Below are 16,238 nucleotides of genomic sequence, written 5' to 3'. Positions count from 1 at the left end.
TCAAATTACAAACAACAGGATATTAAATAGTAGATGATTTAAAGTCATTAAGTGTTGATGAATACAGGGTTGTGATTTTAGAAGAGAATGAAACAGGGCAAAGAAGCCGTGTGAGCCCTGGATCAAAACTACAGTATAATAACTGTGGTTTTCAAGTGACCACAATAGCATCCTCAGGAATGTACAGAGGATTCCTTGTTTGATCAAGAGATGATTATAAGTTTAGGCTTCTAGTCTTTGGTATTAATTCCATTGTAAAGTTTACAGGATGTTGTGGTCTACAATAAATAATCTCTGTACCAGACAGTCAACAAGCCTTTAAACCTTTCACCCCAACTTCCTCATTAGCATTCCAGTGTCACCATACAAAACAATGATGCTTCAACCAATATGTTTGTATGAGGTTCTTGATGTCAACTATTCCAGTAGATCTCACCATTATTATCACATTTCTCGGTGAATATCTTGTTTGCAGAAGTTGGTTGGTCATCAGATGATGTCGGCAAGACCATTGTATCCCCAAGGCAAACCAGTGTGCTGTTGACAGAGTACATCAACAACACTCACATGGTTGGACAGAGTGTTACAGCCTTGAAGTCTGACTTTCAGCTTCAGCCCTCTAGATGGCGCCTGTATAATCTACGGAACTGGACACTAGCTGAAGATGAATGCCAGCATGTCTTGATTCCTGATGAGGTGGTATCTAGGTATCCTATGCAATACCTGGATGTCGGAGATAACTTCACTTTCTCTGTGTCTGCAATCAGGAAAAATGGAAGTAAGTTGGGCAGAAATTCCTTCATTCACCAATACTGTGGAATACTTTACTTTCACTTGGAATTTATTTTCACTTGGACTTTTTTCTGCTAAAATGGAACCCAATTGCAAGTGAAAATCTTAATTTTCTATACTTTGCATGTAGTCAGACTAGATACAGTGAAAATAAGATCACAGTAGAACAATGAAAATCTGTTTTCAGCCAAAATGAATTCCAGTGAAAATAAAAGTCCATAGTAGGTAGATTTCCTGTCAGTCTTTGTGAAGATTTTCCCATATTTCGCTATTGTGTCAAGACGAGTATGGAAGTGATTGTGTAAAGAATACAAAGCAAGAAAATGTGACTTTGATTCTAACATCAGTTTTATCTGCGAAATCTAGTTCTATTTGAAAGGGAGACCAGAAATGTTACCTAGGTTACCAAACAATGAAAAATTTATTCACTTGCCTTATCAAAGACATTGTAAACTAACCGCATTGTGTATGTTCTTCCATGCAAATATTAATGATTTACTTCGTTTTTTGTCCACTGTGTGAAACCTCAGCATGAAACATATGGTGACGGTGTTCACTGTTTATTTACTCATTCATGTCTTTTAATATTATAACAGTTCTACCAGATGCAAAACCCTTGCTCTATGTTACGGTCAGCAGTCCACACTTGGTGAAAACTGATTCTAGATACAGTGTTGATAAGCATGGCTATCAAATGCTAACTGTCACTCTCAGACATGAGGTCTATTTTCCGGTAAGCTCTCTTATTTCTCATGTCCTTTTTTGTTTTGTTTTTTACTTTTCTTTTGTTTTGTTTTTTATAGTATCATTACTGACAAAAGCATTACTAGCAGTGCAATAACGACCAGAATCACTCTGTAAGATGTTGTTATCTCAAATGGTTCATTGCCCTTTTTAACAGGTAGTGAGTAGTTTGTCAAAGTGACTCTAGAGGGCGCTATTGTATTTTCGGTCGCTTTCCATCCCAGAGACCAAAGAGTGGCATAATTAGTGATATATTGGTAGCTCTCATCAGGAAGTTAATTAGGAGAATGAAAAAATAGAGTTTGCATTCTGAGGCCCTCAGTTTCATCATGGAGCTACATGTAGCAGAGCTCAGTGTTCTCCACAAGGGTTTTTGACGGGCGGTGTGCCCGGCTTCTTTTTGTCGCCGCCCACCTTAATCTCGCCCGCCCGCCTTTAATCTCGCCCGCCCACCTTTGTTTTCTGTCGCCTAAACTGTTTTCACAGTCAGTTGTCCGAACAATATCTGAAAGCCTATTGAATAAAAATGACAGCAACTGACAACGTCGTGTAATAAAGAGGGACCGTTCACACATCTGTCGGTTTGTTTTGCGACTGCATGCAATCCTCAATGTTCTCCCCAGGCCCCGACGGCCCCGATCCTTATTTTTTTTTCGCCCGATCCTGTTTCATATCCGCCGGCGCCGATACTCTTTAGTAAATGTGGTTGAAGACCTATGTTTCTCAGCGGCGATTTTGTCACGCTCTTATTTCAGCAAGCTTTTCAAATGTGAAACGGCCGTAGTGCCGATGAACACTGGCTAAGACTTCAATTCAAAAAGCTTGAAATGTGTTAAGCTGCCGACCGTACCGACAGACACCGTCCATTTCATACAACGGACACGGTACACTCGAAGGCTCGGTGTTGCATTTTTGCCAGCGGACACTCAGTCAAAGCATCTATGCTATTGTCAACTGCCATTGCCGCCAATGTCTCGTACTTGTAAGGATCCGAAGGTCAGGAAAAGTGATTTCGATCAGATCTGGCTAAAATCGTACGATTGGTTGAGACAAATATCAGATGCAAAAAAGTATGGTACTTCGCGTGCTCAGGTCGTTGCGTATCCGAGCCAAGTTAGCCATTTTGAGATCCGTGTACGTCCACATGACGTTGAAGCCATGTGTGTCATTTCCTGTCACGCATTCGTAACTTGCATGGATTCATTCGATTGACTTTGAGAAGCAGTTGCATTTGATCAAGTTTCAAAATCCGTGACCGTTTTAAAATATCAAAGGCACAATGAAATGAAGTAAAAAGAAACTGCACGAGCTAAAATCATCATTCGTGTGATCATCCGAATACAGCAGCTATGTACCGTACATACGGTTCTGTAGGCCTACTGTATAGTTCAAAGGTCGCGTATGATCGAGATCTAGTGCGCCAGCGTGCTCCACACAAACATGCATGGCAGCCTAACGCCGCGCAGTTGTCGAAGTTTTGTACGTTTGCCGAACTAAGAGTCGATGAAATTTCAAATCTTTCTCTTGGAAATACTTGGTATCATTTTTTTCGGGCCTCCCTTTATTATGAATTGAGTTTTAAAGTCAACGTATGTTTCTCTGCAGGCATGCTCCGCTGACTCCGCATTGTAACTTAGTGCATTATTCAGTCCCGTGTCAACTTGTCATGGACGTAAAAAAAAGACGTTCATGGCTTTACCAATCCGGCTACAGACAAACATATAGTAACAGAGGGTTACATGAAAACGTGCCACCATTTGCCACCGATTATTTCGAACACTGATTACTTCTCATGTAGGCCTACTTTTGAATTTTCATGTTGGTATTGTGCAATATATTTTACTCAATATATTTACTAAATTGTGTATTGTTTGTATTAGTTCAATGTGTTTTTTTTTCACTTTTGATGTTTTATTATTTATTTAAAGTAAAGAGACAGGATTTAAATGTAAAATAAATTGTATAGCTTGCCATTAATCACTGCTGAATGGAGAAAAATATTGAGAATGTCAGAAGTATATCTCATCACTGGAGTGCCTTGTGAATAGCCCTGGTGATATGTAAATTGTATGCAAATATTATGCAAATACATATGCTAATTAGCCGCCCGCCTTTAATTTTCATTTGTGGAGAACACTGGAGCTACCTCCATGGTTTCATGTAGAGAGTCGTCGTTTCAGTTTATGCATAAATAAAACTATCAACCACCTGTTGCTGTGCTGCTTTGATGTTCAAGATTTACAAAATGTCGGTCAGTCACAATCAGGGTGCGCCAGATGATTTTCATTTGTTATGGACATATATCTGCTATTCAGACTGATATTATATTGCTTATTTGTTTCTAATAAATAGTAATAGTTGTATCTAACTTGGTCACATAAAGAAATATTGCATATATTGTGCAGGTTTGGTTGTACATCCACAAAAATGCCTTTAAAAACTGTAAAAAGTAGCGTTATGCTGTTTCACTTCAAAATGTACTTAATTTCAAAATGTTTTTTGGAACACTGTGTTAAAATTGTGGAATTTTTAGCTTACATATGTTATTGCAGAATACCTAACCTTTCTTTCACAAGTTATTTCATGTGATTATGTGCATCGGAACAGAAACTGTGGTATTTTTACCAAAACTGTAACATCGTTATGTTTTTTGTGTTTTATGACCGTAAGTACATATACCTTTAGTTTATATGTAGAAAAATGGATAAAATATTGTAATATTGAATTTAATTCCAACCTCAACATCCATGGCAAGCATTTTATACAACAAAATTTAAATAAAATTGCATATTGTATTGTTTTGTGAATAAATCAAAATGGAGATCGTTGTGGTCGGAATTTCTTGTAGCGTCCGTGACACACTCATATCTTAAGGACAACAGGAGTTATAAAAGATCTGATGTCACAGGCCTAAGTGTCAATAGGTGCCTACCTTAAATAAACAAATTATATAATTACTGTCCCTTGCGTTCACTATTAATATTCCTAAAATATGGAAATGTAGCATCCGTGACGGTGTAGCGTCCGTGACGGTGTTTACTACATAGTCATAATTAATAACTATTTAAAACATTTTAAAGCAGTTAATCCACTGAAACATATAAATACTAGTGTGTATTGTGTGTACATACATGGAGTTGGGTTACAAAATGTCTTCAAGGCATAAAATTGTAAATTTGCACAAAATTGATTTTTTAAAAAGTAATAAAACACTCAAAAAGTTATGTTGAGCCTCAACTGTAACACTTAGATTGTGTTTTTTTAAGAATGCAGTAATTATATTGAATATGTTATTAGAATTCTAGTGAAAAGAACAATGAATTCTGTGCTGTATATGCATTTATTATTGTGTATTCCATTTCAATTCATTATGTCACGGATGCTACAATAAAATGCAAACATTGTTTTTCAGATTATAAGCCAATCTAAATGTGAAATAACCACCACTTTTATTGTTTTGTTATCACATTTTGAATTTTAAAAATCAAGGGGTAAGAAATGACATTTGTGTTAACTCTGTCTCCACCACTTTCACATATTTAGAAGGCAGAGAGTAAGAACGTAAAGTTGACCTCATCCTCATCCTCATCCTCATCCTCAGGTGACCTTTCTAGCTGACGCTAAAATGACGCTACTCAGCCTGAGCTTCAGCGTCGTATCCGAAGATTGCGGAGGTTACGCTCCCCGGTGATGGATAAATGATAAAATTCGCCCATAACTTAAGAAAATAAAAACTCCATTCTTTCTCAACTTCCTTTTGAATCCTAAAACTGGTTAGCAGGTAAATCATTAGAATATCTCATATGGACTAGTTTTTTGGAAATGTTTGTAATTTTCAGTCCATGGATCAGCGGATGTGTTTGTTGGTATCCTCTCAACTCTGCGTTAAGATTTTCCAAAAATTGGTGCAAAAAGGTATACATGGTCCGAAATGTGTAAAAATCACCACCATGAGAAGTGATATGAAAGCCCTAATTATTCAAAGGACATATCAAACAATTAACTTGTATAACTATGACTTGAGGCCTGAAAAGTCAATGTATTAAACATAAAACCTTTGAACTTTAAGGAAATTAAGGGCTAAGAATGTTGCGTTATAACTACAACGTGAGAAATGGATATTGAGAGGAGAGGTAACTAAATATTATGAAATGCAAATCCCACTGTGTTTTAATTAACATTTACAAGTGATATGAACCTGGAGAACATTTTTAAAGTCGTTTTTACACTTATCATTCCATCAGACGTATTCGGGAATAATAATCGGATCTGACGCCGGTGGAGCTGACGCTGTAGCGTCATCCTCATCCTCATTTTCGCGTGTCCCCTGAGGCTGAGGATGAGGATGAGTATGACGCCAACTTTCCGCTTGTCAGAGAATACAGATACATTATAGAACAATGGTCAAAGGTTTGTCAGATTACATCTCTGATCTCCAGCCTCACCTAAGTGTGTGTGCGCCCCATCCTGACAGGTGTTAGAACAGCTGCAAGCCATTTGGATTTCTGGGGTGGTGTGTCAGATACATTGTAGCAAATTTTATTGTGTGACCACAGGTCAAAGTTTACAACCTGTTTCTCTAGCCTGATCTTGGTGTCTTGTTTTATCTTGGTTTTACACTTTAAGGCACAAGCAATGTTAACTTCTGTGTTTTTTGACATATTGAAGTTTATTACTGGTATAGACATTTTTCACATACTCCAACTGATTTTTGCAGTAGTTGCTACAGCTTTCTTGTTCAATTTAAAGAAATTGTCAATGTTTTGACACAATTTTCACAATTTAAATGTTTGATAGAGAAGGTTTTGGAGAAAAGAGAAGAAAAAAACCAGATTGTTAATTGCTCTTTATATTTCAAATTGACCTAACTTTCAAGTTTGATTTTGTAGCGTCCGTGACAAAATTACATGTCATACTAAATAGAAAATATTTTAGAAAGAAGTTCATTTTGATTACACTGAATGGTATTAATATTGTTGCTATAGCATGGTTAATTCATGACAATAAAACTTTTAAGTACAGCATACCAGCGGAAGGACATAGAGAAGTTGAAAGTCCTATTAAAAAATATGATCAATATTGTTGTATTTCTCACTAAACTTGAGGTTGTGTTTATTCATGGAAAAATTAAGTAAATCATACCAAGTATAGCTTATTTTAATGTCAATATGCATCTTTTATATTGTAATAACATAAGAAAGCATTAACAAATCATTGTTTAAACTTTTATTATGACATTTGTGTTTCATGTACAACATTTCTGTAGCGTCCGTGACACTGCGTCGACTATATAAAACAATGTGCACTGTGGTAAAACTAATGACGTTTGCTTCACCAAATTTTAGGAAGATATGCCCCATACCATAACCTTTCAACATATTATTTAACTGGACAGTTATCTTGAACTTGAAATTTTGACCTAAGTGACACACTCTAGCGCACCCTGATTGTGACTGACCCGTGTGTGTATTAATGTATCTACACTGTGCTTTTGAAATATCATCAAGTTGATCATCAGTCATGAAGTTGATGGTCTAACAATGCCATACTTGCCTTATGTATACCCAATTCTTTCTTGACGATAGCAGTGTAAGTGCAACACCTTACCTCACCACTCTATTTCAGGGGAAGGTCAAAGTTACCGTACATCTATGGCAGGCATCACTGAAATGCCCAAAGACATCCTACACTGTAACAATACTGTGTTCATGCCCTCCTGGTAAGAGACTGCGATATGAGTATCCCTATGTCATCTCTATGGAAGACTATTTGCACGGCAATCCTAAAGATGATACATTCAGAAAAAGACCTTTGCTCTTTGACTTGGAGGTTAGTGTTGTACTATTGCTCTGCCTTTCTCTGTCTGTCTGTGTCTCTGTCTGGCTGTCTATCTGTCTGCTTCTGTCTCTCCCTCTCTATCTTAGAGTCAGTAATTGTATCACTATCACCCTCTGTCTTATTTCTTATTTACTTTTAAGTCAGCATAAGGCTATGGAAATACTGTGGGTGTATAGAAGTCGCTGATGACCAAATTATGCAGAATTATTCAGAAACACTTTGTTCATGTTCTGTAAAACTCAATCACACTTTAGAAGTTGAGAGTTCACATACTTTGCATATAAGTTCTCGGTGAAATATTTGTAAAGTATACACAATTTTTCTGAGCATTTTTAATTGATTGATTTGTAAGTTTGCATATATAATGTACCATGCACAGGTTAGAAAGTCAATGTTACACCTGTCATGATTTTTGTTATTATGGCAGATCAGGAATTTACTTTCCTATGTCAAGTTCATTGCACATAACCAATGAATTCTCTTTTCTTATCAAGGTCAACTATCGGCCACCATCGAAATATGGCATTGCAATCCCTATGAGTCCTCATGTATACAATGTAGATCCCAGCAAGGCAATACCAAGAAGCATGTTCCATGTATCTCAGGTAAGATCATCTCCATCCTGTCTTATCCAAAACTGACTGACATTTCATACATTTTTCTCATCCCCTTTCCCTAATTTCACCTTTTCACCCCCATTTTCCTGTGTATAGGTCCAACCACTGTATTAAACACTATGTTATCCCAAGTTTTTGTGGCTAGAGTATTAAATGGTGTTAATATTTCTCAATGTATATGACAATATGCCAGTACATTGTGTACATGTATGTACGGTACGTTTTTATATTCAGGTTTTTTAGATGTTGAAGTAGTAGCTTGTACATGTGATTTTCTACCCTCTGGTTGACATGTCTTTTGTATGTTTTTTCCATAATGTTATTTGAGTGTGACACTCAAATAAATTACATTTCTTTTACACCAACAGCCATCTAATATCAGCAATTTGAAGATTACCTAATTCCTCTATGGCTGGACTTACATATTTGTTTTGTTAGAAAGTCAGTTGGACAGACGAATCACTGTTTATTCACATTGTCCATCTGATTTATTAATTTTTTCATTTCCAGACAGACCTCACACCCTCCCCTTCAATTACTTCCAAGGTGTATTTGAATATCTATTTAGGTTATTGGGATTTGGGGGGGGGGCGGGGGATGGTAGTCACAGTTCATTTACTTTTTCCATCTGATATATAGATTGCCAGATTTGCCCCACCCTCTCTCCTCTCCTCTTATATCATCCAGATATATTTTAATATCTCTTTATTAAGATTATGGGGTGGTCTATTGTTATAGTGAAATTTACAAATTTTGGCTTTACCTCCATCTGGTTGACAGGAAAGTTGGAGATTCAGCAGTGTGCTGGCAAACAAAGCCAAGACGAGTGTAACTGTACAGACATGATGAGATATTCCAACTTAGCCAAGTATTCAGATTGTAAACAGAGGGTAAGTGAATACTTTGTTTATACCAAATCGACATCATTTAGTATAACTGTTACTTTCCTGTCTTAAAAAGTGAATAAGTGGTAACATGCCTTCTAGAATTTTACAATTTTGATTGATGAAGTTCACTCGGTGATCAGTTTAGTATAAACATATGGCTTTTAATGAAGGGAAGTATCAGCTCTGAAATAAGTAAACCGCACTATATATTCACTTTTCAATACAATTTTCCAGTCCACAGAATTCTTCTCTTTTATCTATTCAAGCATGTGTTTACTTTGTCATCTGTAAATATTAATATATATGAACATTTTGCATCATTGTTTCTAAGTACCTAACATGTAAATCAAGTTTAGTCTGCCCCTCAGATTTTACCTGTTCACCCCTTTTTCACTGTAAACAGATCCACAATCACCATTGATAACAATGAGCCATATCATGGTCAGTCACACCATGGTGGTAAAAGGTTGATTTAAAGATATAACAGTGTCACCTGTTGTCATAAAATTCGTATATTTCATTACAACTGTTGAAGAATTATTGTGAGTCTAACCAACAGTGGACATTGCTTTACTCACATCATAGGTGTACAGGGTAAGACAGGCGTCAGGCAAGCTGCCACTCAAATTCTTCCTACATACAGAGGAGACAGAAGTGTTGATGACATCACCGTATGTGATCACATTGGAGGAAGTCAATGGCAGAGAGGACTATTTTGTGCAAAGTAAGTGTTGTATAAAAGGCATTGACACTTTTGATATTTCCTCTTTGTGATTGGCATGCTTTATAGTTATGCTTGCACACCTTACCAAACTGATCATTTTCTGAAATTTGGAAAAAGTTAGCAATTAGTTAAAAATAGAATTATAAGGCTAAATTTGGAAAAGACAGAGACTGTTATTTTAGTCATATAGTATTCTCCATATATTTCAGACACACCGACACCTAGCTTGGATGCCATGATATCAGATGACAGACTAGTAAACAGATCACAGTACCTGGATCCTAACACAGCTAAAATTATCATGCAGGTAAGACAACAATGGCTTTAATCGGAGACAACATGCCAGGTGTTAAAATAAAATATATCATGTTTGGGTCAACATACACCTGCCTGGTGTGTGGGCAATGACTACAGTTTATCAGTACTGTGGTAATATATTACAAGTTATATCATCCCTTACAGGTTTCTCCATATTCCTTGATGTCTGTGTGTTTTTGCATTTGCACCAAAATGTAATAACAGGGACACGGTAGCTTTATACGTGTCAACTTCTGTGTTTTGGTCCATGGACTTAATATGTTGGTATATTACCTCAAGAAAACAGTAAAAATATAAACATTTTTCCAGCAAACTGTTCAAAATCATGATGATTAACCATGTCAGACAAAATCAAGATATTCCCAAGTCATGCATTATGCATCATGTGCAGACCGGTACCTTTAGCCTGGTGTGCTCAACAAAATAGCTGTGAAAGCATTACTCCTTTGAAAGATTTGAATATATTTGGAGAGAGATTACCATAATCTGTTTCAATCGCATTCAATTTTCAGAAAATTATCAGCAATCCTTATGAGCATGTAGTACATGATATAGGATGTCTGTTGTATTCACCATCATATGCTTGATTCACATTCAACGTCAAGCTTGCATCACAGCAACTGCAGCACATCTGTTAATCCACGTTGTAAAAACTGCTGCTTAAAATGATACAAAACTTTCATTTTCCTCGAAAAACAAAATAAAAGTCTGGACGGGGAGAATATTTGGTATGCACATAACGAAACATGAGATATAGTCATGTGTCATATTCCTTTCAACTTGTTGTTATACCGTTTTCTTACAGGGATCAGGTCTGTATCACTTCAGAGCCAAAGTGATCCCTGGCTTCTCATACTGTGAACTTGAAGATGAATTTCTGGTAAGGAAAACAAATCTTATCATTTCTTTTTATGGGAAACTAATGCTGAACAATTTGATGTAAAAGTTACAGTCTCTGTTACTTAATTATGACAAATTAAGATCTTTCATTTCATTGGTTTCATTGGTTAATTGTCGTTCTGTTCCAGGTGTTCATAGATGGCGCTGTTCTACCCTATCCACTACAGATGATAGTCATCGTCTCTGTCAGCATTTTGATTGGTGGAATTCTCTTCGTCATATATCTGTGGTATCTGCATAACCACCACACACATCGCACAATCAGGATTGGCTCCAGGTGTCAAAAACTTCACTGACAATTCTTTCAAAGAAAAATGGAATATTAATGTACTGTTAAGTCACTTTGCTGTTATTTTGAGTGACAATTAAAGGTTGAACTGTTCTTTGTTCTATGACATTCTTTCATTTTTAATTGTTTTACAGTGTCAGTTAATTATCCTGCCTGGGCCATGATTCTGAGAAAACTATGATGAAAATCATAGACCCTACAAAAAATGCTGTCCTGTAGGGTCTATGTGAAAATCACTGAGTATTAAACAGCAGTTGAATTAGCATATTACAGACACGTTATCTGGATTAATACTCTCCCAGAAAGTCCTTTAATTGATCATTCATCCACCCACAATTTTGGAAAACAAGTAGATGATTGGTTGTAATGTTGTAAAAATATGTAAAGTGATATCTTGAAAATGGTATTTTGGACCTCAAAAAGTCCTTGAGTTTACCCAACCTTTAGGTAATGTACCCTAAATTTACTTTCCAATAAAGAGATCAAAACATATCCAAAATATTGAAAATCATAATTTGTCATAGACATTGACAATGTTACAGGTAGATAAACTAAGATGTAAGTCAATTTTTTCCATAGATGGTAAAGTAATTCTTTAAGACAGTGGCTTGCCAGTACCAATAACTGGAATTCATTTGTGGACTGGAGAGGGTTTTCTAAATGTTGAAAACCAATGGTATGAAATTTTCTCCTTTGCAAGGCTTATATTTAACACCTTGCTTGAACCAGAATTATATGTTCTCGAGAGTTACAATGGGTGGTTGGAGTGTATGAGTTTTCAGCATTCCAAAGAAAATCAAACAAAGATATTTGTACCATATGGGCTTTCTTTCACCCTTTTAGCCATGGCTTAGACTTTCTCACAGCCCCTCGCCGACTACGCCAGGGTCCATACTAGCACCCTCAGCAGTTGAGCCAAGCAAAGCTCGGCTCAGTGAGCCGGGTAACATTATAGCACGGCTGACTCTGTGAGCGTCGTTTGTTAGAAAGACTTGTGAGGGCGCATACCTGCGTAGCAAACAAAGGGGCTGTGAGAGAGTCTGCAATGCTGCTTAGCTATTGCTGTTCATCAGAGAGACAAGGAAATGTTGCTTCAGTGAATGATCAATAAACCTCATATAATAAAAATAAAGACTTTTTCACACTGGTATATTTTAATTTTGGTCAGATTAAGTAATTTCTATGTAAAGCTAACATGTCTACATGTACCTTGTCATCAGTGAGATGAGCATTCTTGTGTCATTTTGATGTGCTGTAAATATTATATCTGTGAATATTAGGTGTTATTCAAATGATCCAATCATTGATGAAGTTTTCTGTTCAAATTGATTTGTTAAATGAGCACTCTGCTTGTATTGTAAAATTATTTGCAAGTACCTGTAACAAATATTACAAAATGATTGATGTACACAAGAGATCAAGAAATGGTGATGCAATTCAATATCGTTTTGTACATACCAGTATTTTGTCAGTTCAATAAATTAGTTTTTCATCACAGTTGCCTGCATGTACTTGAGTTTTATTCCCCATTTTCATAAATTGTACATACTTTGTGCTTTAATAATTTGATCTGTATGTCTAGTTGCAAAATTTAGTGCAGTATATGGAAACCATGTGATTTTGTACTTACAAGCCCTTATCAACTGAGCATCAGAAGTACCTGAGCATACTAGTATTCTTTAATAGATGTAGGTTTTCTTTTTTGAAAAGACATGAGACGTAATCAGTAGTATCATTCACTCAGCCATGTGATCAGGCGGAAGATATTCTGCCTTGAGAACCTTGACTTTGTGACCAATCATATTCATTAGATACAAGTTATTTTTAACATAAATACGCTGAATAATTTGAAAAGACAATGCCACATGCAAGCAGACTAGATTCAAAAATAATTTTTTTCAGAAAATGTGAAGGTGAATGCAATATTGAACAGCATTAGATGAGCAAGAATCGGATGATTTGCATACATTTGCATAAAAAATAACGTCTCTATCACAACTTAAAACTTCTTAAAAAACTTAACTCAACCAACATTTTAATCTTAGGTTAAGGAATAATTAAAATTGAATGAATATTGCAAAATGGTGATTTTAACAAAGTACGCTGTCTTGAATGCAGTGCCCCCTTGAGTGACATCATTCAATGGAATAAGAGGGGCGACTTTTTCATACTCCCTATTGTGTATAGGAAGTGATAAAGATATTAGTCAAAACTGTGTATTTCACTTTTGTTGAATTGTCGTCATTATCTAGTCAAGCTATTCTTGATTTCCGGTATCCTTGTTCAAATTTGTTTATAACAAAGTTAAAAATCCTCATTTCTTTGAAATATGAAAACAGAGTGTATTGAAAGGTTTCAGCTTGGCCACATTTTCCATTACTGAAGCTAAATGGTTTGGCTATGCTTCCTGTGATTGGGCACTAATGGAATAAACTTAACCTCAGATTATTTACATCATGAAGGGATATGTAGAAACCATAATGAATAGCACCCTCTTTCGTTCGTCAAACAATTTTAAGTTATGTAAAATTTTCAGTGTTCTAGTGTTGTAAAACCTTGCTCTGCACATCTTCACCACATATCAACATTTCTTTGCTATATTTCTTTGAATTTAACTTTAGAAATATGATTTTTCTGGTCGGTGAATTGGACGTCAAAAGGTTCTTTGATAAATAATTAGTAGATTACAACAGCTGCAGTGAGAGGTCATTATAAACATTCGAGGTCATAACATTCACAAGCTTTGGTCACAGTCCCTCCACCCACCGATGGCAAATTTTTTACTCCAATGATTGAAAGGGTGTCGACGCACACTTTTAAAGAAGTGCAGTCAATATTTTCATGGATTGCCCTATATACCTTAACTGTGTCAGAAAACCATACATGATAATACCTTAAAAGTAATCATAATCGCAGGTTATTAAAATAATGAATTTCTTACTTTGTTTTCACAACTAATATTGATCACATTATAAGTGATCGATTTTGAGAAATATTGTCACTTTGGATACAAGAGAGCCAGATGTCTCAAAGCCTGTCACCTTTGTGTATTTTGCTATTCTATGTTTTTAAATTTATGATTTATGATTTCTGGTAATTATTGCTCTCACATGCCATGGATGCAAATGCAAAGTCTTTTTTGGACGAACGCACCAGAATTTCATGAAATCTTCATATCTTGTTATTGTCTTTCTTTTATAGTCACATAAGAACTGTTTTGTTTGTTTGTTTATTGGAGTCCCATGTATTCATACCGGTAGAATAAAAAATGCCGCCAATAATACGGTGTTGCTCACATTTGATTGGAATTGGTACATACCAGTATTTGTACCAAAGATATAACGATGAATAGTGTTTCTATCTGTTCAGTGCAGCAAAATTGTACGTTGATGTTATGCCCATGATTTCTACACACACAACCAGAAAAACAAGAATGACAAAGAGCAAATAAGGTCTGCAACTTAGGTACTGGAGGTCAACTTTAGGAACATGCATATCAACTTCTATAGCAATGGGACAAGCAGATCCTACGGTACATACATTAGCAATTGTCAATAAAAAAAAATCAGCCACAGAGGACAAAAAAGAAAAGGTGAGGGAGTGGGGAAAAATAATGTAAAAAGATCAGGTATAAAAGATTAATGTGACCTCATTAATCTTCTACTCCTCCCTCCCCCCCCCCCCCCCCCATATCAAATTTTCCACCCCTTGGTATTTACTGTTTACATAAAGAGCTACAATGGACAGATGGCAGGAAATGTAATTAAGCTGAGCTATTTACAACCTTGGGAATTTTTTAAATGCTATCAGTGCTGTCATTCGAATGTAAGTTACAGAGAGTGAAATGCCTTCCACTGGGGGGGGGGGGATGATTATGACATCTGGAATTATCCTGGATCGAAATTTTTTTGTAAGTTCTTGTGTGTCTTATAAAGTCTTATATGGAAAAGTTGCAAAAATTGGTCCGCAATGAAAAATTAACCTTGGCTTTGATTATTGGATCAAATTTCACTACAAATTGATACCAAATACGACAAAATTATGTTCACCCCTTAACCACTGTCTCACATATCCTGGGTTGATAATGTAATAATCAGGGTTGGGTCATTTAAGGTCACTGACTGAGGAAATTACCTAAATTATACAAATTTTGGGTTTCCCCTACACTTTGAGCAAAAGATTTATCTAACTATTAACATCCTTAGGACTTTTAAACCAAATTACAAATCTATCAGACAAGTAGTTTTTGAGAAGACGTTTTCTTGACAATAAATGACTAAATTGTCTTAAAAATACAAATTTGCATATTTCAGGACAATTTCCAAATATCCAACTATTGTCATCCCTGGGCATCTGTACACCAAATAAAAGCTTTGGTTTCAGAGAAGAAAATTACAGTTTCAGAGAAGAATAATTTTTACTTAAAATAAGAGAAATAACAACTAAATTCAGCAATAATACAAAATTCAAGATATCTTCTCGATATACATACAGCCTTATAAGGTCCAAATAAGGTACTTGCACACTAATTTTCAAAGCAATCAAATCGGTGGTTCTTAATTTTTGACCATTTTCACATTTTTAAGCTCATTTGCATGATTTGGGCAATGCAAACTTCATTGGAACAAATCATATCTACAGACCAGGATGCTTTCACACACCAAATACAAGCAAATATGTGCGGTTCGCAAGTTTTCGATGTTGATCCGACAGACATACTGTTGTACGTACGTACATACATACATACATACATACATACATACATACATACATACATACATTCATACATACATACATACATACATACATACATACATACATACATACATACATCATACATACATACATACATACATATCAACATACCATAGACTCAGGGTCTATGCACATACATACAGACACCACCGACTTCAACTTATATGGTAACCTTACATATGTATACCAAATGTGAGCAAACAAATAGAGAGCTTTCATGCACACATATGTTCAAAAAGCAAAGTCCAAAAAATTTTATTACATCAATGGCTTTTATTACTCAAATTCTTGATATTTTTCATCCTCAGCAAACCTGCTCTAAAGCAAAACAGACATTTTGCTGAAATTCTACATATTGGACATAAACTGGAAAA

At 35.8% G+C, this 16,238-nt stretch overlaps 1 protein-coding gene across 1 annotated transcript in view; it reads left to right on the top strand.

Annotated features, from left to right (window-relative positions):
* LOC139114224 (cation channel sperm-associated auxiliary subunit beta-like) overlaps positions 1-9,910 on the top strand; it is a 38,321-nt gene extending 28,411 nt beyond the window's left edge. Inside the window, exons 18-23 of the mRNA XM_070675803.1 lie at positions 476-778; positions 1,389-1,525; positions 7,162-7,365; positions 7,869-7,979; positions 8,772-8,881; positions 9,812-9,910. Of these exons, the coding sequence (XP_070531904.1) occupies positions 476-778; positions 1,389-1,525; positions 7,162-7,365; positions 7,869-7,979; positions 8,772-8,837 (821 nt within the window). The 3' untranslated portion in view covers positions 8,838-8,881; positions 9,812-9,910. The remainder of the gene's footprint in view (positions 1-475; positions 779-1,388; positions 1,526-7,161; positions 7,366-7,868; positions 7,980-8,771; positions 8,882-9,811) is intronic.
* The last annotated feature ends 6,328 nt before the right edge of the window (positions 9,911-16,238 follow it).

This window comes from Ptychodera flava, chromosome 16, assembly GCF_041260155.1.
Source record: "Ptychodera flava strain L36383 chromosome 16, AS_Pfla_20210202, whole genome shotgun sequence".
NCBI classification, from domain to species: Eukaryota; Metazoa; Hemichordata; class Enteropneusta; family Ptychoderidae; genus Ptychodera; species Ptychodera flava.
This window is presented reverse-complemented; position numbering and strand designations above follow the sequence as displayed.